Here is a 25,427-nt window from a genome sequence, read left to right on the forward strand (position 1 = left end):
CGATATCTCAAGAACCAATATTCGGATTTCAATGAAACTTGGTATATAGCTTGTCTGGGGCAATGCGCAGATTTGATTAGTTTTGGGTTGACATGGGCATATTAATGAGCTCGTCTGCATAATAATGTGTGAATTTTAAGCTATTTCAGTTATATCTCAAGAAGCATTAAAACGATTTTTATGTAACTTGGTAAGAATGTTACTAATGATTGGCTGCTGCAATTCATTGTTGTATTTTACATTTTAATTAAAATTTAGCATTTTTATGTATTTTTTTATTATTTTTTTAAAAAGTTTTTCATGCCCAATTGCATGAATACAACTAATAGGAATCGATGAGTGGACTAATTTGCATAATGATGCGCATGCGTATTCTATTTTTTATGACCAGCAATTTATGATGGTGTCGGCCATTTTGTTATTTCCAGTGTGTTGTACAAAATCGAAGCAAGCGCTCGGGAGATGAAATGTATCAGTTTACATTATGAAAAGATCTAAAAAATTACATGTATGATTTTTTATTATTGTATAAGTAAATAAATAAGTAATTGAACAAATGTATAACCTCAATGACTGTGAAACGAATTACTGTGCAAGCTAGTTTACATTCACGTGTGGTGTACAATTACATTCAAGCCACAGAACATTGAACCCTGTGTGAGCCCAGTCAAGAAAATAATGAATGTGAGATTCATCATCGCCAAAACCATGGCAGTGTTGAAGATATGAAAATGGTTGGTAGGTTCGATAAAATGTTGTGTAAATTCATTGTACTTGTAAATCCTGATTTATCACCGTATTATTGAACGCGAGAACAAATATGGTGACCTCCAGCATCTATGTAGTTGTATCAAGTCGCTGCCGTAAGGAGATATTTCTTTTGTATCGCTTACCAACATTGTATTGTACTTCTTTCCTTTATTTTCCTTTACACATTTGGAAACTTGCATGGTGCACTTTCACCCCCACCTTCCCCCAAATTACGAAGCTATCAAGTCGATTAGTAGGTATAGGATGTCTATGTGTGTTGATGACTACTGCGTTGTGTAAGGGCTTCTCGTACGTAAAATGGGGCACATTCCCAGTAAAAATATCTATTTACACAGAGCTGATAAAATTCGCCTACATGTGTAAATACATGTTGGGATTTGGAGAGAAAAAACTCGTAAAACATATCGAATTTACTGTGACAGGAGTTATCAATTTTGGTGCCGATTGTTGGTGGGCTGATCAGCATGTCGGATTATTTCTGAGAACGTTCTTCGTGTGGGGAATCACAAAATCATTAGTACTAAGTAAGCTGGTTTACCTTATTTTTGTGTCAGAGTACCCTGTACAAATGACATGAATCGACATGCGATGATTACCAAAACAATTTGACAATCTGTGTCTCATTTGTTCACCACCCCCTCAACACGGTGATTTGTTATGAGGGGTATTTTTTCCCGGCTCTTTTCGCCGGAAATTACGAATTCATTGGCTCTAATATATTTTAGTTTACTTTAGTTGTTTCATCCGATTATTCTGTACATTGATTTTACCTAGCAAAGGAAACAATCGGTGTCTGGCTTTGTTATATTTACACTATTGCAACACCTTATGTGGGCCCCCAGCGTGAGCCTCGTGTTTCACTATTTTTTTCATTGAATCACAGTCACTCTACTAGTAGAGTGACTGTGATTGAATATTACACGGCACGATATCCCTCAAATCGGAAGGCATATTTATTGCTAGAAAATATGGTTAAGCTGAATACCATGCTTCATGTGGAATGTATAGACCGTGATGTCGGCATTAACTACTGGATGCACAGTGGAAACCACTGGGGCAACGCCACGCTGACCGGCGTCTCCTGCCTGGTAAAAAAAAACATGCGGGGCGGGCTGCAGGGTTTTAAGCCGTCGTAGATGTTTTCGAAACGAAAATTAGCGAATAGGTTTTGTTTCGAGCCACTTAAAATGTCCTGTGTGTATTTTTGGTTGGTACTCATCGCGTGCGACGTGCCCCAGATAGTGTAAATTTATACGCAGTAACAAATGAGACGCGTTGGGGATTACTTTAAATTTTACGTACCGAGAAGTACGTCTGCCGTAAATTATTAGTATTTGTTATGGTACTGAGCTGTACGATGGTTGTAATTTTACCATGTCGATTTTCGGGATTTACAAACCAATCTAAAAGATTGGTGATGCCTTCCTTATTAATATACGTAACTGAAAATTAATAAATATAATATTTATTGACACACATATTGATAATAAGATAGTGGTTTGAATTTTAGATATTTAGATTGTGATTGTTTGTCAGAAATTTATATAGTTGTTCTTGCTACTTTACGTTTTCCGTGTTAACTAAATTTCTAAAATATTTTATTTTGGGCATTTATTTGTTTACTATTTTCGTTGCATTTCATTTTCCCTAATGTTTTATGAATTATTTCAGTTTTCTTTTTAATGTTTCAATTTTGTGTAAACTTTTTATGCATATTTTTAAGTAGGCTTATTGTAGGTATACGATGTCTATGTGTGTAGATGACTACTGGTGGCTCCTTATTTAATAGATTATTCATAATTTGTCTATCATTTTCAAATATTCCCGAATATTACATCATGATCCCTATTCCCTCAGCACACGGGAGTTCTTTCTAAGCTTTCTTTGATTTACAATTGTTTGAAAGGTTGCTAAAAATGGGATCCTTTTCCATATCTTGATGTGTTTGTATGGGTAGCGAGTTCAGATCCAATCTGTCATGGTAACTGTCTGTGATCAGCTGATTTTAGGGGGGGGGGTTATGTTGCATTTCGTGCTTGATGAAGGAGCTGAGTGCGTTTTCTGAAAAATCTCACTTGATACTGTGACCTGTTTCTGAAAAATATACACAGCGTTAATATTAAACAATGATTGCTGAAAGAATAATGAGACTTCTGTGTTAAGGGAAACAAACATTGAATGTTGCTTCATCAAAATGAAACTTGATTTGTTTATTACTTGTTTGTTTTGATGGAGACTAATGTGTGCGTGAGTGAATCATATTTGTTGCTATGTATCGAACACGTGTGGGGTAGCTGTAACTCTTCATCTGTACTCTCGCTTAGGCCTTAGACCGAAATGTTCAGGAGCAAACTGCAATAATTGGAGACATGTGATTATCTGTCGTCAATCTCATCTGTCATCAATGTATGACGAATTAGTATCATATTATTAGTGTCTATTAATCTGTAAAATATGCTGAAATGAAGTGTTCATAATTTGCATTTCTTTCTCTTTTTCTTTCCAGGCCAGGCGGAGAACTAGCTCCTGGTGAGGATGAAGTAGATGGTCTTAAAAGACTCTTAACAGAGGTTTGTCTGATATCGTCTGTGATCTCAGTGAGAGATTCTCTTCATATTCAAAAGATTATTCAAAAGTTTTTGTCTTCCTTTTTTTTTTCGACTAAAAAAGATTTTGTTTGTTTCTAGATTTTAGGGAGACAAGATGGAATCCAACAAGACTGGATGACGGAGGATGTAATCGGTAATTGGTACAGACCAAATTTTGAACCACCACAGGTTAACAACATTAATTTGTTCACAACAGTAAATTAGAAATGTTCATACTTCCCTTGGTACATGCATAGAATAAATCCAACAATGTGCTGGCTAGAAAAACAATACCGTTTTTAGTACGAAAACAAAGCTGACAAGATCATCAATATATGTAAAATGACATTGATGTGCTTAGTGAAATATTTAAATGCTTGGGTAATGTACATGGATGAGAAAAATAATCATCCATTGGAATAATCATATGTAACGCTTTCAACGGCAACTTCAATTATTGTCGCCTTTCACGAAATACACCCATGATTTTTTCAACAATTTTGATCAAGGGTTGTAACCAATGAGAAAGCTTGTCCTTTTTCTTCTTCTTTATGAATGTGAGGATGCATCTGACCATATGTATGGTAGTGTGATTTGCATACTCAAATCTAGTTGCCATCTTTCTTTTCATACACCGAAAGCTGCCGTTTTAGTAGTGTTCAGCATACATATCGCTTCTGTTATCAATTGGTTCATAAAAACGCACCATCAGCATTATTGTTGTCAAAGACATTGCAGTGTTTATTCGCAAGTTGTTAAAAAATGCAACACCTCTTCTTATTTCCAGTCTGAAACAAATGCAATCGTCCATTATGTTTTTCTTTAAGTTGGTCCAAATACAAAATAGAATGCCAATAACGTTGTGTATAATCTAATTTTGATGTCAGAGTGGGAACATAGTCATTCAGTTCTAAAATGAACATCACAAAATAGTTTTACGTCCTCCAAAAATGAATTACGGTAAACAGTATTTACATGCGATAAATAAAAAAAAAAGCTCTGCAATTAAATGAAATAATGATCTTTAATGAGTGTAAACACACGTTACCTAGTACTAGATCTGGTCAGTATCAAATAACTAACTTACAAAATGGCAACAGGAAAGATTGATATGTTTCACTATTCTTGGCCATAAACTACTTTACAATTTTTGTCCAGGTGTCCCTCTACACATCATACAGTACAATTGAACTACAATAAAAAATGCATTTAGTTTATTTATTTTGAAATGAACGGTTACACAATGTAGACATTATTTAATATTACCGTATTTATCCGGGTATAAGCCCAGGGTCTTGAACATGGAAAATTGCCAAAGAGAAGGGGTGGGCGTTTGCCAGAAGATCCCCGGCAAAAAAACAAAATTCACGAAAATTGGCAACACGCAGTTCGATCAAACTGTGGCAGGGAATAGAACGGCAAATGAAAACATGCAACGGAAATAAATGAACAATATGCAAAACTAGAAGTAGAACAAAAATAATGTATTGCTTATAATGTGACAAAAAACCAGAAATAATAAAAATCGACAGTGAGGAATTATTTGAATTAGGATTTTCCCGCCGACAAACACGCGTGAACTCAAAATTAATTAAAATGTCAGGGGTTAAACTGCGTAAAATGATTTCCGGTCTCGACAAATTACGAATCAACCGTCATACAAGATCAATAATAATTTACAAATTTACACAGTAAAAATTATAAAAATTCATAGCTGTTTGAAAAAAACTTTTCAGATCTTTATTTGTACGTTCATTGCCATCTTCGTCAAACTCAAAACCCTCAAATGTCCAAGTCGGCGTCACTGTAGCCGTCGAACAAAATCCCTACAACTTATTCCTGAAGTTCGTCGATATCGTCCCACACAATTTGGACCTAGCACTTTTAATCCACGGATTTCGCAGTCTGTCAGCTTGGCACTTTTCATTCATGTCTAATCATAATAAAGAGACAAGAAAAATGGGGTCGCTCTGCTGCGATGGCACACGATGCTTTTGTTTACAGTCTAGCAATCATCTTTGACCTTTATGCATCTGCTTTACTGATTGGCTAATAATAACATCACTACTCGTATTTCATCATAAAGGTCAAATCGTGACATTGCTTTTTTATCAGACTCAACGCTTATTAATCACGGTGAAAGTTATCATTCAGCAAGTTCCGGCGGTTGGAATGTCTCACTATATGGATATCGCGGTGGACTTGAAATAGGAAGGTTTTTTTTATCGACAGAAGAATGTTACTAAGGAAGCACAAACCAAACGACCGGCCATTTTTAGGGCCACGACATATTTTAAAAGAGAACTATCGTTTCTGCTTTAATATATATTTTTATAGACTTGCTGACTGTTATGATTCAGAACGCGCTGCCCTGAAGGCAGAAAGCTGTCACAGCTATTTTGCGTTCACCCCTTGTTTTACGCAATTAACATTTTTTATAAGTATCACAACAGTCTTCAAGAAAGTCAACTGTTAATACAACCACAGTCAACGAATAGAAAATAGTTTTTTTTTGTGTAGAAAAAGACCCCCTGGGCGTGTGCCCCGGATATGACCTCAACTCCTTTATTGTGTCAAAAGTGGGGGGTGGGCGTTTGCCCAGGCATGGGCTCTTACCCAGATAAGTACGGTAATATATATATACGTAGATAGCAGCAAGTTATGCAACATAGGGTGGCGGCTGCTTCTACCCAATTTACGGTCACATTTTAATGTGGCTTATCTATTAATAGATTTACAGTTGACAATACCTTTGTCTATTTATCCTCGTTGTTACCTTAAATATGTAAACTAAGCCTGTGTCAGAGATACTGTAGAATACTTTATTTTCGCTTGTAATTTATTTTCGCTATTTTCGCTGAAGGGATGTTTCCGTGAAAATAAAATCCAGTGAATATCGTTTTTTCCTATATTTCACAATAAACTCATCAAAAATCAGTGAAAATAAATTCCACACAAAACGCCCAAAAAGCCTTTTTAAGCGAAATTAATTCCAGCGAAAATAAAGTATTCCACAGTTTTTGCAGCATGAATGTAACACCAGTCATATCTGTACCTGTGTGTTCAGGAGCTCTAGAAATGCATGCAATTCAGTTTGCCTAGACATTATGTAATTCGGGAGATTAACTCTTGTCACTTTCCCGACTTGCTTGTAGTAATCCATGCCATAGACTGTGGCATAGACAGTGATTACAATATGTACTACTATATTTATCATAATTATCATTATCTTTTCTTTGTTAGTACCCGTATGTTCCAGCACACATAACTAAACCAAAAGAACATAAAAGACTTTATTTAGTACAGCTTGGGGAAAAAGGTAGGAATTTATAGTGTTAATAATATTCACTGTGAACTCACTGTTTTCAAGACCCAAGTAAATGTGATTCCCCCAGTAAAATATTCTATATTTTTTTCTGAATTGCAAATTTTACAAAAGAATCGGAAGTTCAAAGTTAGCAGTAGCGGAAGACACACAGACTAACAACTCCTGTCCTAGGACTACCGTATTATAAACATGCTATTCCTCCTGCACTACTAGGAATTTACAAAATCATGGCGATGAATTTTTACATTCACCATTTTTTTTCTCAAAGTTTGGTGTTCTGTATACTGAGCAATATGTGCCTACCGTACCTGATCCGACTGCCCAACCTAGCAATGATACAAACAACTCTCAGAACTTCCAAGGCTTCCAAGAAACCTTGTTAGTTTTAAACCCCGTATGTATGGATTTGCTGAACGTTTGGTAGAAATGTTGATGTTTGTGGATTTTATATAAATTATTGTAATTTTCATATTAGTTGAGTGATAAGCTGATTTTAAATGTGTTTTCGTAGCTGTCATCAAGATTTCATATCATAAGTAACATCAATTGATCCACTATCTTCAATTACATATGAACTGCAAGGGGTTTTCTAGAAAAAGAAACTGCAAGAGGGTGCACTGCAATTCAGCGGCGCCACCTAGTGGGGGAGATAGAGTTCTCCCTACCAGGGTGTAGAGTTTTTGATAATTCTAAGTTAGAATGGAGCATTCTATGGCTTCCTTGGGGCCAAAATTACTATCAGACAGGTCACAGTTGAAGACTGTGGCCACAGGAAGTACAGAATTTTATGGTAGCCAGAGAATCTGCTCTCGAGGGTAATGGGGCGCATGGCCATGGCATGAGCGCGCTGCGCCCTTGTTCTCTTGTTTAAAAAAAATCCCTGAACTGCATTTACTCTTTATTGCTAGTATTAAATTAACTGATTCATCCTTGTTTTTATTTATTTTGATTAGCATTGTTTGCAGTACCGAGGAATTATAAATTAGTAGCGGCCCCTTTGTTTGAATTGTACGACAATGCACCAGGATATGGACCAATCATATCAAGTTTACCTCAGTTACTCAGCAGGTAGGTCAAAATTCAAATTTGTTTGGGAATAAATATATTTACATTTTCCGTGACTTCATAAATTGTAAGAACTTGACCAAGTGACGAGTCCCCCCCCCCCTCATTTCAACATCAGTTTTATTTTGCATCGCTATGAGTTTTGTTATAGCGTCCTCATCATCATATTACATATATGATGATGAGGGCGCTATAACAAAACTCTTAATACTGTTGTTAGTATGCCCTCAAGTGGTGAATATTGGTTCATATTCAGAATCTTGTTTAGTAGTTGATATTTTCACAGAGTCATCTCTTCCATAAATGAAAGTACAAAAACTAAATTCTATAGAGTTGTCATGTCAATAAAATTACAGTGGAAATTATTAAAAACAAAAACAAAACTGATGTGCAAAAACTTCTTTTAACATTTTTATTCACAAACATTGAAATGTAACATATTGGTCAGTAGTAAACACCCCCAGCCTTCCCACACCCTGGGCGAATGCCCCACAGACTCAATCTCAATGGGGAGACCAAAGCCACAGTACTCTGGGTGAGTGTACCATACACTGTAAAATCTGTATTAGGAGCCACATCACTAATAGAAGTCATACTTATTCTTTTTGAACAATTGAGAACCAACAATGCATCATTTCTCATATGTGTAGATGCTCTAATAGAAGCGCATTCCTTCTGTTGCGTTGTACTATTTAAATAGAATCTGTGGCTGCTAATACAGATACAGGGCAAAACCACAGTACCCTAGATGAGTGTGCCACAGGCGCAATGGGGAGGTCATAACCACTGTATCCAGGGTCGGTGTGCTGGTGATCATTACTGGTTCATGATGGAGAGCATCCAGTACTGGACCAGAATGATTATGCTTAGTACTTGATCGATAAAATCCGTCTCCAGTAGCAATCCAAAATATGGTCTAGTACTGAACTGTTATTTCAAGAATAAGTGTTATTAATTTTCCCTTCAATAACTTTTACTAAACAGCTGTGACATTATTAAATCCATCTATAACTTAACTTTTGCATTGTGGGTTATGGCGCTATTGTGTTAATTCTGGTCCAGAGCTGGTCCAGTACTGCACTGGATCTTAGCAGATGCTTTCCAGTGACAGTGACGGACCAGTTAACGATGGTCGACTATGGAGAGGAGCCTGATTTTTATCCATAACTGGTCCAGTATTGAAGAATTCATGCGTATGAAATGTGGTGTTCAGTACATTTGCAACTAAAATACGGTAATTTAAGAAACCACTGAGTCAAATACAATATCAGCATTGTCGTTAAGTTGCTTTATAAAATACCAGTAATAAACTGAACACCTTTTTTGTCCCTGTTCAAACGTAGTCTGAAAACGGATATTTATAATTTCACCTCTGTGTGCTCATCCGTCCACACCTGTATCTCAGACATGCGTAGGTTGATTTTATTCAAACTTCACACACACATCATATCATACATATGCATGTGTTTCATGATCCAATTCAAGATGACCTATTGATGGCCATTTTAGTGCTTATAATTCAAGCATTTTTGCCGTTCCGGAACCAGATCTCAGTCATGTATTGACATATACTTCATTCAAACTTGGTATGTCCATTGAACATAATGGGTTCTTGATGCACATCAGTTTTTTAGCTCCGCTGTCGAGCGGTGCTTATCATATTCTTGTCAACTTTTCACTTTTTCGACTTCTTCTTGAAAACTACAAGCCTGAATGCTTTGATACTTGGTGTACATGTTCCTTGGGTGGACCTCTCTTAGATTTGTTCATTTCATGATTATCTCTTCAATTCTCTAATTTTGGTGAATATTTTTGTCATTTTTGGTAAAAAGTGATATTTTCGACCTCTTGTAAAAAAACACAAGTTTGATTGCTTTGATTTTACATATATAGGTACTACATGTGGACCTCTCTCAGATTTGTTTATTTCGTTATGATATCTTTAATTCTCTAATTTTGGTAAATATTTTTGTCATTTTTGGTAAAAAGTGATATTTTCGACTTCTTGTTAAAAACGACAGGTCCAATTGCTTTGATATTACATATATAGATACTACATATGGACCACTCTCAAATTTGTTCATTTCATGATGATATCTTCAATTCTCTAATTTTGATGAATATTTTTGTCATTTTTTGGTAAAAAGTGATATTTTCTTCTTGTTAAAAACCACAATCATTTATGGTTAAAAATTATAATTTTGAATTCTTGTTGAAAACAGCAAGTCCCATTGCATTGATGCTATGCATATTGTTCATTTTCTAATGATATCTTCTGTTCTTTAATTGAAATATGCATTGCTAGCAGCGGAGCAATCTCAGCCGAGAGGCTGCTTGTTTTTTTTAGATCAGATTGAAAATGGCTGACTGGTGGCCATTTTGTTTTCAACAAATACTGTTTTTGGAGCCATTTTACTAATATGGCTGTACTGACACATTTGCACATGCATTTGTTTCAGAATCTGATTCAAAATGGCGATCGTCATTTTCATGTTAGAAATGCATTATGAATGTTATGGACCTAAAAAAGCTGCCTCCACTTTGTCACACAAGTGTAAATAATTATTTGTCTTTTATATTGACAGTCACTGAAAACTGAACTGGGACATGTCGCTGACAATGACTTGTTTCTCAATAAACGGAACACTTTCTCAATAAACAGAATAATGTTGTCAATATTCTCTATAGTTTTAATTTTTTAACAAAAAATATTGCTATCATTCGGAAATGTTTATCTGTAAATAGCATTGCATGTTATGTGTCTGTACTGTTATTCCCTTACCTAATCATGCCTCCAGAGGGCAGTGTATTCATCTACCAGTCATAGAAAAAAAAATCTATGCTTGGAACAGTTGAGCACCTGATGCGTCAGGCTTGATAAGCAGCGCCCTCAAACAACCAATATCAGAAAAATGATCAGCACTGTCAATCAATGTAATTGAAATTGACATGGTTCTTTGAAACTATCTGAAATGTTAATGAACTGAATTTAATCTATTAGGGGTTTCCACGTTAGATAATAGATTCGAAAGCTGAGCAAATCGCCTTTACAATTATGTCAATAGAGTATGTCATATCCCAACACTGCCAGAATTGCGCACTATAATTCAACCTCACATGAAAGTATAAATGCCAGTGTCAAAATTTTATTAGAATTAGTGTGTGACCACCTGTCTATAGTTTAAACTTGTAAATAGTCGACTATTATGCACAAATTTTGCGTGATATTGATCAGTTTAAGAGCGTGGCCCTGTATTTTAATTATTAAGAAGTGGATGAGGAAAAATAATTAATGGCCTATTGTCTTAATGTAAAGGGAATGCTGTAAAATAAAATCAATGTCCATTAGTGTGTCTGATTTTATTAATCTATTAAAGGGAGTTTATTAATTTTAACTGTTGGCCACATGTGGTCTAGTTTCCATGGTCTAATGTGCTGTTGTGTTGCTTGTGTGTGTGTGTGTGCGTGTGTATGAACGGTTGATTGAATGGCATCTGATTTGCTCTGTGTGTGTTTTTCTCCCAATGATTTTGTTACTCAATAAGGATTGTATCCAGCCAATTAAGTGACAAAATATAAGCAGTGTTTATTTTTTTTTTTTTGTATGGAAGTAAAGATCTGAAGAATGATGGTACTTTGAAAGTCATTTTGAAGTCAGTATTGTCTGGTTTGTGGGTTTTCAAAAGGAACATGGAAATTACTTCTGGTTTGGTTATTAGGTTTTAGCGTCATTAATGACATAATATATTGCTGATGAAAAAAAAAAATGCGTCAGTGCCTTACTTGTTTTCAGACTCGTTTTCTTGAGTATTGAATTGATTCATAAAATTGACTCATATTTTTTTTTAAGATTTCTATATATTAATATATATTTTTAGACAATAACAATAAAGTTGGTTTTCCAAAGTATAATCTTCTCGTATTAACCTACTATTGAATGGAGAGCCACGTGATAGTAAAATATTTGATGGGTTTTTTTTTCTGCTACGCATTCATTTCCTTAATCATGCTTAAACTCCACACTGGGGGCATGTCCGTATCCTCACTTAACTCATTCCTTGGGAATAGGGAACATTGTAACAATAGCGCGCATTATCTGCAATGTAAACGTACATTCCGGCATGTCATATCGTGGCGTAGATTGCTGCCATTGTTGGCAGTCCCTGAAAGCGCACTAAATGGAAACATTTGATTCATCCAGGAATTACTGTGGACATGTTGCTCGCTACTCTCGTGACTCATTATGTCAACTCTAGTTGCACCTGCTCTTGCCGAGGAGGGGAAGCCGTCCATCGTTAGAAAATTAGCGTGTAATTCACACTTAAGTCGTCAAGAAAAAAAAAAAGCTTCACGTGTTTAGTTGTAGAAAGCATAAATTGAGTTCAAAGTTTGCTTACGTTTCAGAATCTCAGAAAAACAAATTACCTAGTTCGGTTTTGAGTGCAGGTGTTATTGTGCTATAGAGTATCTTTTCTTTTTTCAAATTTATTTTCCTACTTACTAACCACTCTGATTATTTACCGTTTACCGGCAACAGTGTCTTTCCTACGTTTTGGCTTTTAGCTTTTCATCAGCTACCTAACGTACATTTCATAGATTATTTTTCACCCGATTTCAGCAGAAACAAATTTAATATTTTCAATATCCCATGTGTCTTATAATGACTAATGCGGTATAATTGTTTCCTTGCGAAATTATCCATCTATCGTACAGTGAGTGCCCCGAGCCAGTGATTGACAGCTGTTGTCTCTTTCAGCTGACTAAAATAATAAGTGTACTCCTCTTTCAGCTTATCCTTTTCTATCGCGCTTCCTGACATAGAAGCGATCTGCAGGCCAATGGACCACTTTGATCAACTGTTCTCGTTTGATTATATTTATGAAATAAACATGTTCAACTTTGATGATACGAGCCGTTCTTGTGCATGACGTACTGTCTAGGAATGTGCTGCGTTATTGTAGCGAGAGGAACAGTTGAGGATGTTTATTTAGGGGAGAGGGGATGAGGGTTAAATCAAAATCTCTAAATCAAACTAGCGCTAAACTGAATTTTTCATTGAGGTCTAACTCACTCCACCTTCTGTCAAAGTATGCCAAATCTAGCTTAACCTTTGACCCTCAGGATATCGCGTAAGTGGATCATGATTTTTAAGAATGTTAGATTTGTTAGCTTTGTAAGCTTTGTATGTGTACTATACGAGAGTGATTTTCTATGCGTCTATTCTCGCATATACCGCCCTACTGATTTGTACTGTGACCTATGCAAATGTTTTCTCTTTATGCCAATCAAAATCAGTTTGTATTTTTTTGTAACAATTTTGTAAATTTCGCAAGTAGTCCACTTAGTTAGTAAATTATAGTGGTGGGAGAAGAGATTGTTAGGGCTTGAATCAAATGAAAATTGTCGATATAAAAGAATCAATTGTGTGAAATTTTTATTTTTTTTTTTTTTATTTATAATTTTTTGTTGGCATGCAATTCAAAGATTATTCACTGGATTCTCATTATTAATTAATAAAAGAATAGTTTACTGTGAGAAGAAGGGGAAATCCCCGTAGGATGCACACAAATTGAGAAGACACTAAATTTTACACCACTTATTTTTCAGCCCCTTCGGGAAATTGACATTGATTACTGGACCAAGTGCAAGTGTAAATGTGGAAGGATTTCCTTTTCTCTCGGCCTTTCCTAATTAGTGTAGGGTACATCACCATAATGTGCTTGCAGTGTTTTGTTTGTATGATTGGGTTAAAATTTCATTAAGCTGATTGGCTGGTTTGACTGGAGATAACAACAGTCAGTTGACATCCAAATGCACGCTGATGTGAGATTTGCGATTGGAATCAATTACTCAAATTGTAAGCCATTTATTGACAGTTTTTTTTTTTTTTTTTTTTTTTTTTATTGAAAAAAAAAAATGAAATTAATTTACTTGATGGAGTTTGTGTATAATTGTCACATTGGGGTGTGATAGAATACCCTTAATTTTGTGTATTGTTTTTTTTATTGAAAAGGGCTCCCAATTAACTCTTGCTTAATATATGCAATTGAGATGCAAAACTGAAAAATAAAATAAACAATTGTTCATTTCCTATTCGAAATTGACAACAGTTTTGGCAAGTAGTCTCCATTTATTAAATTAGTCATGCAAATCCAGGGGGAGGTGTAAGGGGTGACGTGTGATTCGACTAATCCAAGTGGCTGTTGCTTCTAATCCTGTCTAATTATAGTGCGTCTGAGAGTAAAGCCAATTTGATTACGACCCAATCATGACGAATCGATGTCATTTTTTTCATATCAGTAATTTAGGAGTTTTAGTTTAGACCGGTAAATCCTCCTATCAAATCTCAATACCATTACTGTCGTGTCCCGTAGGAATTCACGCTAAAAGCTGTTGCGTTCTGTGTCCCATATCAAGCATGATCACTAGGTGGTGTTCCTCATGCGTTAAATTCTGTAATCAAACTATATTCCCTAATAAAATCGAAACTGTTTTTTTATGCTTCATATTTGGAGTGGGGGGGGGGGGATTTCTCCCCAAAGAGTGAAACTAGCGGTTATGCTAGTTTTAGTTTTATTTTCAGAAATGAGTCCCCAGTATAAAAGGTTTAGAGGTATTGAAAAATACGTCTCAGTTTGTTTATCACCAAAGGGAGCACAGACTTATCCTCGCAAATGACGGCCCCTCAATTAAAACATCACGGCCGTGGCCCTGCATCATGTCAGTAAAATACATTGTTTGTTTACACTAAATTCGAACACGTGCTCAGCGGCGACTGTTGCGTTTTAATAACCAGTATGCAGAGTGACGGTTAACGCGGGTCCTAATTATACGTACAGATATACGTCGTAAATTTATTTGCAAATGCTCCGGCTTACTCACAGTTACTATGCACTTAGGAACTGTATTTATGTTGTATTTAAATTAATACAATCTTGTAAAATATGAGTCACCCATGAGAAGGGAAGCCTGATGGTATGTTACGAGTCAAGAAAGGGAGATTATTAGATTTTTTCGTCTCACTGTAGGGAAAATAGAAATAAAATGAAAATGTTTTGAAGAATGCTTCACTTGCGTCATAAATCATCCCGATTTCTCAACGGCGCGTCTGTGCGAGTGCGTAAAATTAAATTCATTTTTTTCCCGTTATGATTTATTTATTGTTGAGTATTTTCATACTGTTATAAATATGTGAATATTTTGAATATAGATTTCTTGCCACATCTACACAAGGGACTTTCCTCAAATTTCCATAAATTATTCGATTTTAAATATTGGCTGAAATCTCCATGTTGAATTATTCATTTTCTGATTTGTTTAAAAAACAGAAAATATATATTCCTGCATTATTTCTTCTCTCATTAAGCCTTCTACCCCCCCTACTTTTCTCCCTCTCCCATCATTCTGCGATATATTCTCAACGTCTGTTCCACCGCAATGATATATGTATTTCAGTTCCGTAAGATTAAAACCGCTCCACGGTGAGTGATTTACCTTACATGTTGCAAACAATAAAAGCATAAAAGTTCCCCGCCGAAACAATAAAACTTTATTTTAGAACTGTTAACCATAATTCTGTAATCCCTTCTTCTCTCTATCGTATCATTTAATTTTCGCCGCATCCTCGTCGCCGTGCCAACACATCAAGTAAAAACGCAATACCAGTCTTTTTGCATAACGTTGAATAGCCTAAAAAAAAAAAAGTGGTAAAATCAATTTTCCGAAGTTATAGGACAGAAGTAGGGTGTTGTCAGAAAACAAAGCAAACATCTGCGGTGGAAACAGCATGGATCCACACACACAGAGAAATACCCTCTTGCAGTTATTCTCTTATCGCACTATGTGATGCTTGTGGTCCCTCCTTAAAGGGCATTTCTTTACCAGTGTACAATCACATTTGTCATCGGAACCCAAGTGTATTGAAAAGTGTTCATTCAAAATTGGCACAACAAACACTACATGAAGTACAAGGTGTTTTGTATCACAAGAGCACTTCAGAATATCAAGCTAATCAAAGGATTTTCCTTTCTTCAAATTTTGTTGTTTGTTTCTTTATTCACGTTTGTACCTCACATTAATTCTTTTTTATATTAATACATACAATTTTATTTTCGTACTAAAAAATTTTGGTAAAAAAAAAAATTCTGAAAATAAGATCTTTCGATAATTGCATAAAAACTACTTCTGAAATGCGCTGTTTAGTGTGCAGGACGTATTTTTTTAATGGCAAATATTCAAATTTGTAAAAAAAACAAAAAAAAAAAAACTGCATCTTTCTCTCCCATATAATAACCCATATATAATAAACCCTTTCAATTTTCAATATTTGTGCAATATTTTTTCATGTATTTTTTTTCTGTAATAAGTTTGTCCCACGTAAATTCCTATTGTCTACCAGGTCTTCCTAGATCCAAATTTTCCATAAAAAAAATTCTTGTTTGTTTACAACTTTGAAAGGTCACTGTCGAATTGAGAGACATGCGCAGGCAACTGTTAACCTCAAAGAAAAGATTTTTTTGTCTAGAGTGTTACTTTACAATTAATTGTCCCTCATTGTGGTAGGATTGATTTCAGTACTTCAATGTCTGCTTTATTCATTAAAAATCATCGAATAGTTTAGAAATATCCTTATAAATGTGTGTGTGTGTGTGCGCGGGTGGCTTTGGAGAGTATTTCTGTACAGAGTGTATTACAAACATTTATCTATGATGTGTGCTAACTTGTATCCTTTTTCAGCCATATGTATCTCTGTAGTACATGCTGTATCATTGTTCCATCTCCCTTTGTGCTGACCATCTCATCCTTGTATAATCCACCCTGCTCACTCTCCATAATTGTTTGCAGTACACGCGCATCTGAAACAATGGCCTGTCGTTGTACAATCAATGCTGGTACTAGACTACGCTACGCTATGGCTGGTATCGTTGCTAAAAAGCCATATATTTTTTTTTTTATTGATGGTAAAATTTAAAGTGATACTTCCATCAAAATCATGTGACTTGGGTTCATAGGTCAACACAAGTCTGAGCAATTCACCAGGAAACAGTGTGTAATTTTCACACCTCACTTCCCTGATGCTTACATTGATTTTCCTTCCCAGGTATATTTTCAAGGTTTTTTGCCTCAAAACTGTTAATTCCCTCGTTTCTTTCCTCCCCCTTCTCCTTGAGGGTGTTTGCCAATGTCACAGAGCATCGTTGTCCTATATTCAAAAAAATAAAATATTGAAAAGGATTTTAGTCCCCCAGGTGGCAGAACCTCATTCTGACAGGGGCCGAAATGCCATGAATTGCCCAATGCTATTCCGGTGGGGCGAGTGGAAATAACAGCATCTTTGTACAAACTCCTTTGGGACTCAGCTAGCAGATAAAAGTGCAATTCCAGAGGGATAGATAGCACTGGTTCCACGGTGTAAAAGTCCACATGGCAGAAACATCAACATGACAGATAGGAGCGTTTGCATCGGCAATATGAATCATACCGATGCTGTTGATTTCTGCAAAATGAACACAAAATTGTTCTATTGAGCATGAAATCTGACATGCGATGCTCATGTTAGGAAATCAACTCAAAACTTCTGATCCTTGCGCTGTGCGAGGAAATGCATCCCTTTTTAGGCATCGCACCGATTACTCGCACACCGACTTCCTGTACTTCTCACTGACTTTTATTGATTGTTTTTCCTCTCATTTCGTGTAAGGTTCACTGTTTTTTATGATTCATCGTGATTATTTCCTGTGACTGCTATATAAACCAAGGATCACTCTAAAATGAAAGTTTTTTTTTTTTAGCTGAGCTGATGCTAGTTGTAACTACTAATTATAAAACTGGAGTCTCTCATCAAAGGTTATTGTACGCATTTACACTGATGCTACTATGAGTGACTAGAAATTCACACATGGTAAAACAAAGAGAGCTGATATAACAGTGTTTCTGATTGGGTTGTTCTTCAACCAAATTAATTTTACAACCATTGGGATTGATTGTAACAGAAAATTACATAATCAATGTTTATTTTAATAGTATCAACTCAATAATATATCCCAAATGATTGACTGCCAATTTTTAATCAGTCGGCAAGCAGAGTTTTGTATTGCCACAGCCAATTTTTTTTTTTTTTTTTTTTTTTTGAGAATTATGGAATATTGAGATATCGCCATCAAAAGGAACTTTCCTTTCAACTTCACAAATAAATAGAGCAATAAATAATCTGTCAAATGCAGTTTTTTTTGTTGTTTTTTTATTTACACTACTGTATAAAGTTTGCATTGACAATGGTCTTACGAGACAATAAAATATTTTTTTTTTCGTTAAAAGAAATCTATATGTGAGAGATTTTGTCAGTATTGATTAATATTCCAGTGTACTACTACTGATTGGTTCCCTGATAATGTATCCATGGAAAAGACGAGAAACGGAGATTGAGTCAGTGGAACAGATGTCTTTGGCAATTTCCGCTGCAAATCAACTTTCTGTTGCTTCCAAACCTATCTTTTTCATCTCTGTTTTGGTATCAATGTGAATTATACAGATAAAGTTATTGTTAATGTAAAAATGCCATTTTATTTCTCATTATTATTAACCATCCAAAAATTTTAAAATATCGTATTTTTGAATATGGAATTAAGCGATGAAAAAGATTAGTGGGTTGATATTGTGCTGTTATTGAATTAGCTTCATCACCAGACCCCCACCTCACCCCTCCAACACCAGACCCCCACCTCACCCCTCCAACACCAGACCCCCACCTCACCCCTCCAACGCCAGACCCCCACCTCACCCCTCCAACACCAGACCCCCACCTCACCCCTCCAACACCAGACCCCCACCTCACCCCTCCAACACCAGACCCCCACCTCACCCCTCCAACACCAGACCCCCACCTTACCCCTCCAACACCAGACCCCCACCTTACCCCTCCAACACCAGACCCCCACCTTACCCCTCCAACAGCTAACTCAGTGTCAATGCAAATATATTTTATTTTTCTCAAGTTTGTTCATAATTTGTGAACAAAATGGACAAAATTGGTCATTTTTTATTCATAATTTTTGAAAAAAGAAAGGTGAAACATAGGTGAGAAAAGTCAACATGTCTGAATCATGTACTTTTGAAATCAACGACTCAATGTTGACATTCTTGGTTCATTTCAACGTAATTTATAAATTTATCACGCTTGTACCAAACAACAATTTTATGATTCAAACTACAAGTGTAAGGGGTTGGAGGGACAGGGACTTTCTTATAACACTGCTCAATAGTTATTCAACTATTCTGTTACCGTGTGATGATAATTATTTCATGCGATACACTTCTGGTCCCCCAAGAAGTTCAACAGTGTGCGAAGTTTGAAGTAACCGTTATGTAAATTACATATCGTTGGTTGGGTACTGGCTTGCATAATAAATGAATCAATATCTGTAAACTTAATAAAAAAAAAAAAAAGACTTCTCATGTACAAGGAAAGCTATTTATTTGTATCTTAGGTGTGCCAGGAAAAGCTGTTGCAAACGTGATTAGAATGAAAAAAACAAACAAACTTACTACAAAAAATGTACACAGAAAGTTGGGTGGTTTCATTCCATCTGCAGCAGCCGTTTTAATGATTATGACACTAATTTGTAACGTTGCTAGGGCCAGATATCATAAGATTATGCTGTTCTTGTGCGTTAAAGGATTACCAAACATTCTTCGTCATGACAGGAAGTGACTCCTTCCTTCAACGACGATTCACTAATATAATTATAACATTTAAAGAATAATCTTCTTTCCTGGTATTATTTCATTACAGATTCAATTTCATCTACAATTGAACTTCAGTAATTAATGCATCTGTCCATTTTTGTTGGCTGAAGATTGCCATAGCGATGAATGGTGACATCATCAACGTCAAAGTCAAGTACATCAGTGAGACAGTAAATCTGATCAGCTGTCTGTTTTATAAGAATAAACTTTCTGAAAATGAAAAAAAAAAAAAATAGGAATTAGTAATTTTAGAAACATCTTATTTCTGTTTTATGTTCTCTCTTTCTTTGTTTCTTCTTATTTAGATGTTCTTTTGTTTTTTTATAACGTAAATTGATCTTTGACCTTGTTATTTGTTAATGGTATGGTCTCTTTAAGTCACGGTTAATTTAATTCTTACTTTGTAATTTAATTGTACCAGTCGCACTCCTTTGGGGACCGAGACTCATTTTGTATCAAATATATTTAAAAAAAAATCAATTTTTGTTTACATTCCCTCAAGAAAATTACACTGCTCTTGTATATTTCAAGTGAGTTTTGTGCTCATTTCAAAATGACATTTTTGAAGATTCTAATTTGTTCTTTTGATCATGACAGTTGTTCTTTTATACTATCGGGGTAATGACGCATTAAGTAATTATAGGTGACTTTTATAGCAGATAACGACCAGCCCACTGCGATTAATGTCGTTTCATCTTGTCTCTCTATTAGAGTGTCGGTAGCGAGGGGAAGCGCTTCCTTCGAATTGCCATGTGGGTTATGTTGCTTGTGGACTTTTTAATAGCTAGTTGCTGTTATATTAGCCAGTCATCGGTTTTGACTTTGTGTCAATTTCGCCACCGATTTGCCTATGAAGGCCGCTCATTATTACGGCTACAAGACTTTAGTCCATTAAAACAAAGCATTATGGGTAATGTGTTGTACAACCAATCTGTTGGAACGAATGCTTTCCTTTGCTCACATGCGCTGAATTATAATCATTTTTTATTGGACGTAATCGATTTCTCATTTTGCTCTTCATTACTCAGTCTGCTTGTCACATCTTGGCGGTTGTCGCGTTTCTGCGTCATTCGTGATACGTTTGTAACAGTTGCTAAATATCTCTACTTGCCGAAAGTTAACCTTTACTTGAACTTGAAAAAAAATAATTCATAAAAATACTAGATTAATTGTGAAAGGAAATCTTTTGTATTGAATTTCCATGCAAACATAAGTGTTATGCATGACAAATCCATATTATAGCGACACTGATATGACATCACCTGTCTTTCTTTTTTTTTTATGATTAATGACTGAATCACAGTTATCGTGTACTTCTCAGCAAACAACCGATTATTCATCAATCCTTGCTGGGTCTGTATTATTAGTTGTAAATCTATACATATTGAATCTTGTTTATCATAGTGGTGCACCACCATGTTTTATTGACAGGCTCAGTTATTGTGGATATTTGTCATAAACCTATGTGCTGATAATGAAATTGCAATCAGCAAGGGTAGGAGGTGGCGAGGACTCAGGTTTACTGTATTGTTTTCACCATCTGCTATTATTCATCAATATATTGTTTTTTTGTTGTTGTCGTCGTATTTTTTTTTAGAAAAGTTATTAAATATTTAACACCTGTGCCACAGGGCTGTGTGTTTCTCAACTTAGAACTCACAGGGTAACATTTGTGTGGTGTCCAATGCGTTAAATATACCTCTATAAGTTCACTTATGTAAAGGTCGGGGAGAATTTGTGTCAGTTGCCAGATATAATAACCATGTGACCATTGTCATTTTCGGTTTGAAAACAAAACAAGACGTTTTAAACGAAGAGTGATAATCGATATTGATTTCCAATATCACATGATTGACTATAGCTTGATTAGCGTCAAAGTTCCCACACTGCAGTGTATTCAATTGTTATGTGTTGTGTCCAAATTGTATAAAAAAAACGTTTACACAATATTTAAATGTACTGTGTGTGACGAATGAGGCACTTTTATCCAATAGTCAACTTGCATGCATTTGTTATTCTGACTTAAAGGGCAGTGGTCGTCGCACCCTGTTCAAAGCGAAGTAGGCAATGCATGTGAATTGCATTGTTTGTTTACACAACCACCGCTCTTTAAGATGTTACAGAGAAGCCCTGTTTCTTATTTCATTTTTCAATCGTTACTCGTTGCATCTACTTGGAGTCTATGAAAGGTGTCATCTTTTTTTCTTTTTTTTAAATAAAAACATTTATGTAGTCTGTTATTATTTTTTTTTTGCTTAATAAAAGTTTAATGAGATTACGTAGGTGTTAATGGTTTAATGTATTGAGTATTTGATTAATAGATGGGTAATTTGCATAACATGCTTTTGTTGTTTGTGCAAGAAACAAAGAATTCCTTCTTTTTTACCGTAATCCTTGAGCGAGTACATTGGGCCATAGTTTAATGCAAAAGTCCTCTTCAAACCAGACGCGCAAGTACACAAAAATTAATTATTCAACAAAATGAAGATATAAAAACTGATAAGAAGAAAAGACAATGGCGGTTTTACAATTCTTGTAATTTCAGTTCAACTTCAATTATAATATAATGAACTTGTTTTTAAATGACATTAACTTTTTCAACAAAAAACGCATTTCCGCCAAACCTACTATGCATACAATACATGACTTCGCAGCCAGCCAGCCACCAAATCAGCGCGACGGTGTTAAGTTCTCCAGGTGTTCGTAATTGTTTCCGATCACAACTATAGTGTTAATCACGACGACTGTGGTTGTATTCAAATAATTCGTGCTTACTTCAGGGGGATCGTTCCTTATAATCAATGAGTGGGTCGATATAACCTCAAGTAAAATGCAAGGATCTTTACGAAAAGTTCAATTGAAGTGACTATGAGAAAATCTATAGGCAACAAACGCTAGGAAGTTGTTTACACACGCGCTTCATTGGATGAAAAATATATACACTAATCTACACCTCAGACAACTAATATTAGAGTTGTCTGCGTCTACACGTAGGACGACTACTTGCAATAATCAAAAGGAGTTTCCTAAATAAATATCACTCGAAGTAAAAATAGAGGAGAATGAATTGCAAATATTTATGAAAATAACATTGACTGCGATCATAATCCAATATTAAATGCGTTAAATATACCTCTATAAGTTTACGTGAAGTTCAATGCCGAGAGTAAAATACCATCTTGGTTGTAAGATATTTGCGTAGATATATCATGTAATTGTATCTGTGAAAACAAATGTGTAATCACATTGTTAACGAAATGACTTAACAGTTACGAGTACCAAGGGCATTCCTTGAAATTTCATAGTATTTTCAATTTGATCGACTAATTATGTTTCTTGTTCTTTGTGTAAAGTACCAATAACTTAGAATGAGCCAAAGAAAACAATGGGACACCGAACTCGTTTTCATGAAAATTATATTTATTTACTGGTCTGTATAACCTTGTAGCTTCATAAAGCCTATAAATGGCGGCCATTTTGAATAAAAATTGGCAAAATCGAATTTGTAGAACTCCAGTTATTAATTACCACCCTTTACTTAATTATGTTTGGAATTTTTCAAAACATTGTCAAAGTGTAAATCTGCTAATTTTTGTACAAACTCCACAACTTGAAATCAAGATTATGGAACACCTGTGACAAGTAACCACAAAGTGGTGTTATCGCCAGGCTTGGCGATAAGCACTGTCAGAGATTATATACTACGACATTATTCAATCAGCGTCAGCAACATTAATTATACAAAATATTCAAATACAGTATATTCCGTTATTTAGCGAACGGACGCATGATTTCGCCGCGAGTGAAGAACATAATACTGCCATTGAGATTACTAGCAGAGATACACTATCCAACAGTTGTGATAGATGAAAGATCAGGCGAAAAATAAACATGTGCAATTTAATCTGCTCCTCAACTGCAAGTAGAACATAACCGTGATTGATTTCAGTATGGCCGTAAGCATTCAAAATAACCCCCTCTCCTCCTTCCTCTTCCTCCCACGCACGCGTATCTCATCACAAAGACCAAAAGGCATCCACTTCAGTCGTCCATATTTTCTCTCTTTTTATTCCGCGCAACAGACTGACTTTGAGTTATTCAATTATAATTCAGACAATAAAGTAGGGTTTGTCAAACGTACTTACATTCCAAACTAGAACGATAAAAGCCGATAGGCGTCATGATTTGACATGATTCACTCTACTTCAACTTCGTTATCTAGTTAGTAACGTAGTCTGCTCTGTTGAGAGGTGTTTTTTTTCTCTTAAATACAGTATTGTGCAAAGCAATGAATAAGAAATAGGCTGGAACAAAGCTCTTTGCTAAGATCCAATATAAGAAATCTAACGCTATCATAGTTAGTGGGATTTATAATAAAATGTTACAACTTCCGCTCCCTTGTTTTCTCTCTCCGCTCTTAGCACGTCTATATTTTCCGATTGTAATTTTATCTAAAATTGTTATAGATCTATTTACGCAGCGCCTAATAGAATTGCATTCATTTCCCGTGAGAATTAAATACGAATCACGATTAAAATAGAATAACGCTGTGTTTTTGATCACAGTATCACCGTTTCTCTGTCTATTGTTGTTTGGGCAAACTGTTCTTTGTATGTTCTTCTCGAAAACGTTTAGAGTCATAATTTAAACCAACGTCGCAGCGCATTTCGTTGTATGCGTAATTCACACTGATTTATCCTAAACCCAGTAGTAACCATGGCAACCCAACCACGCCCAATTCATGCACTCTGTATGTTAATAACACGTTTTTGTTTTTTCTCCTCGCAAAAAAACTGTTGAACGTGAGCCTTTTTTTATGTGTTCATTATACTTTGACAATTTGAGGCAAGTTTTGTGATGTATATAAAGTGTATATTGTTAACTATGGCCGATGATATTTCAGAATTGTTGTCATGACGAAACATTCACGCATTACGTAATCGATACGAACGTGGTTAATATTGGCAGTATGTGATGATAAGGCAGAACGTGACTCGCTTTACTGAAAAAATGAACGAGGTCATATTAAGTGGAGACGCCATGCCTTGAGTGAGTCTGTATAAACAATAAATAAATACAGAATGTTGGAAAATTAACTTATTTTCGGGCGTCTGTCGTGACACGACGCGACACCTAGTGTCGAATCTTAATAGGCCCTTCGTCGCAATTACCAGCCGTGTTAAAATAACAACAAAAAACCCTTAATAAAAAAATGAAATGCTATTGTGGAGTTATAATTGCGGTTTGGTTTTTATCATGTTTTGAACAGGGGGCATGCTTTCATACTCTGTACTGCTCACTTACGCAATGAAAAGAAACCCAGAAAAATACGAGTAACATTTTTAGTAACGATGATAGTGTAACAACCATACAAATTAAAGCAAAAAGGCAATTTGATTAGACATTCCGTGCAAAATCTAACTCATTAGTCAAAAATTGTACACGACAAGGCATTCCATCATAATATCGGTGAAATCTTTTGATTTTTTTTTAGTTCAAAAAGTAATTGTAACGGACAAGAGTCGTATAGATCAGGCACACGTTTGTATTATCCCGTGCAATATACTTAACACCATTGTGGTTCATTCAATTGGGTTTATTTTCCTTTGATCACATTCAGTTCAGAAAATGCGAGTATTTGAAAAGTGGGTGTAATTCCATAAAAAAGATGCATCATAAGAAATTACATTAAATGGCGATTTTTTTTCTCTCCCTCTCTCACTATTCGCAAGTCGGATTTCGTTTTGATTTCGGATTAAATCATGCGACGTTGAAATCCCCTATAAATATAGTCTTGGTAGTTGGTAGTAATCCCTCGTTGTGAACACATCCCAGCCTCATCATAAATTCTTTACTCAGCAAACACTAATGGCTAACGACGACGATGCACGCATCCATACAACTTTTCTGCATCGATTCGTTTTGAGACG

General features: G+C 35.5%; 1 protein-coding gene across 1 annotated transcript in view; it reads left to right on the plus strand.

Annotated features, from left to right (window-relative positions):
* The window catches only part of LOC100377515 (cleavage and polyadenylation specificity factor subunit 5-like), a 29,338-nt gene extending 9,608 nt beyond the window's left edge, over positions 1–19,730 (plus strand). Inside the window, exons 3-7 of the mRNA XM_002732964.4 lie at positions 3,278–3,341; positions 3,459–3,548; positions 6,603–6,678; positions 7,641–7,755; positions 19,544–19,730. Of these exons, the coding sequence (XP_002733010.3) occupies positions 3,278–3,341; positions 3,459–3,548; positions 6,603–6,678; positions 7,641–7,755; positions 19,544–19,565 (367 nt within the window). The 3' untranslated portion in view covers positions 19,566–19,730. The remainder of the gene's footprint in view (positions 1–3,277; positions 3,342–3,458; positions 3,549–6,602; positions 6,679–7,640; positions 7,756–19,543) is intronic.
* The last annotated feature ends 5,697 nt before the right edge of the window (positions 19,731–25,427 follow it).

Source organism: Saccoglossus kowalevskii, chromosome 6 (genome assembly GCF_978046115.1).
Source record: "Saccoglossus kowalevskii chromosome 6, keSacKowa6.1, whole genome shotgun sequence".
NCBI classification, from domain to species: Eukaryota; Metazoa; Hemichordata; class Enteropneusta; family Harrimaniidae; genus Saccoglossus; species Saccoglossus kowalevskii.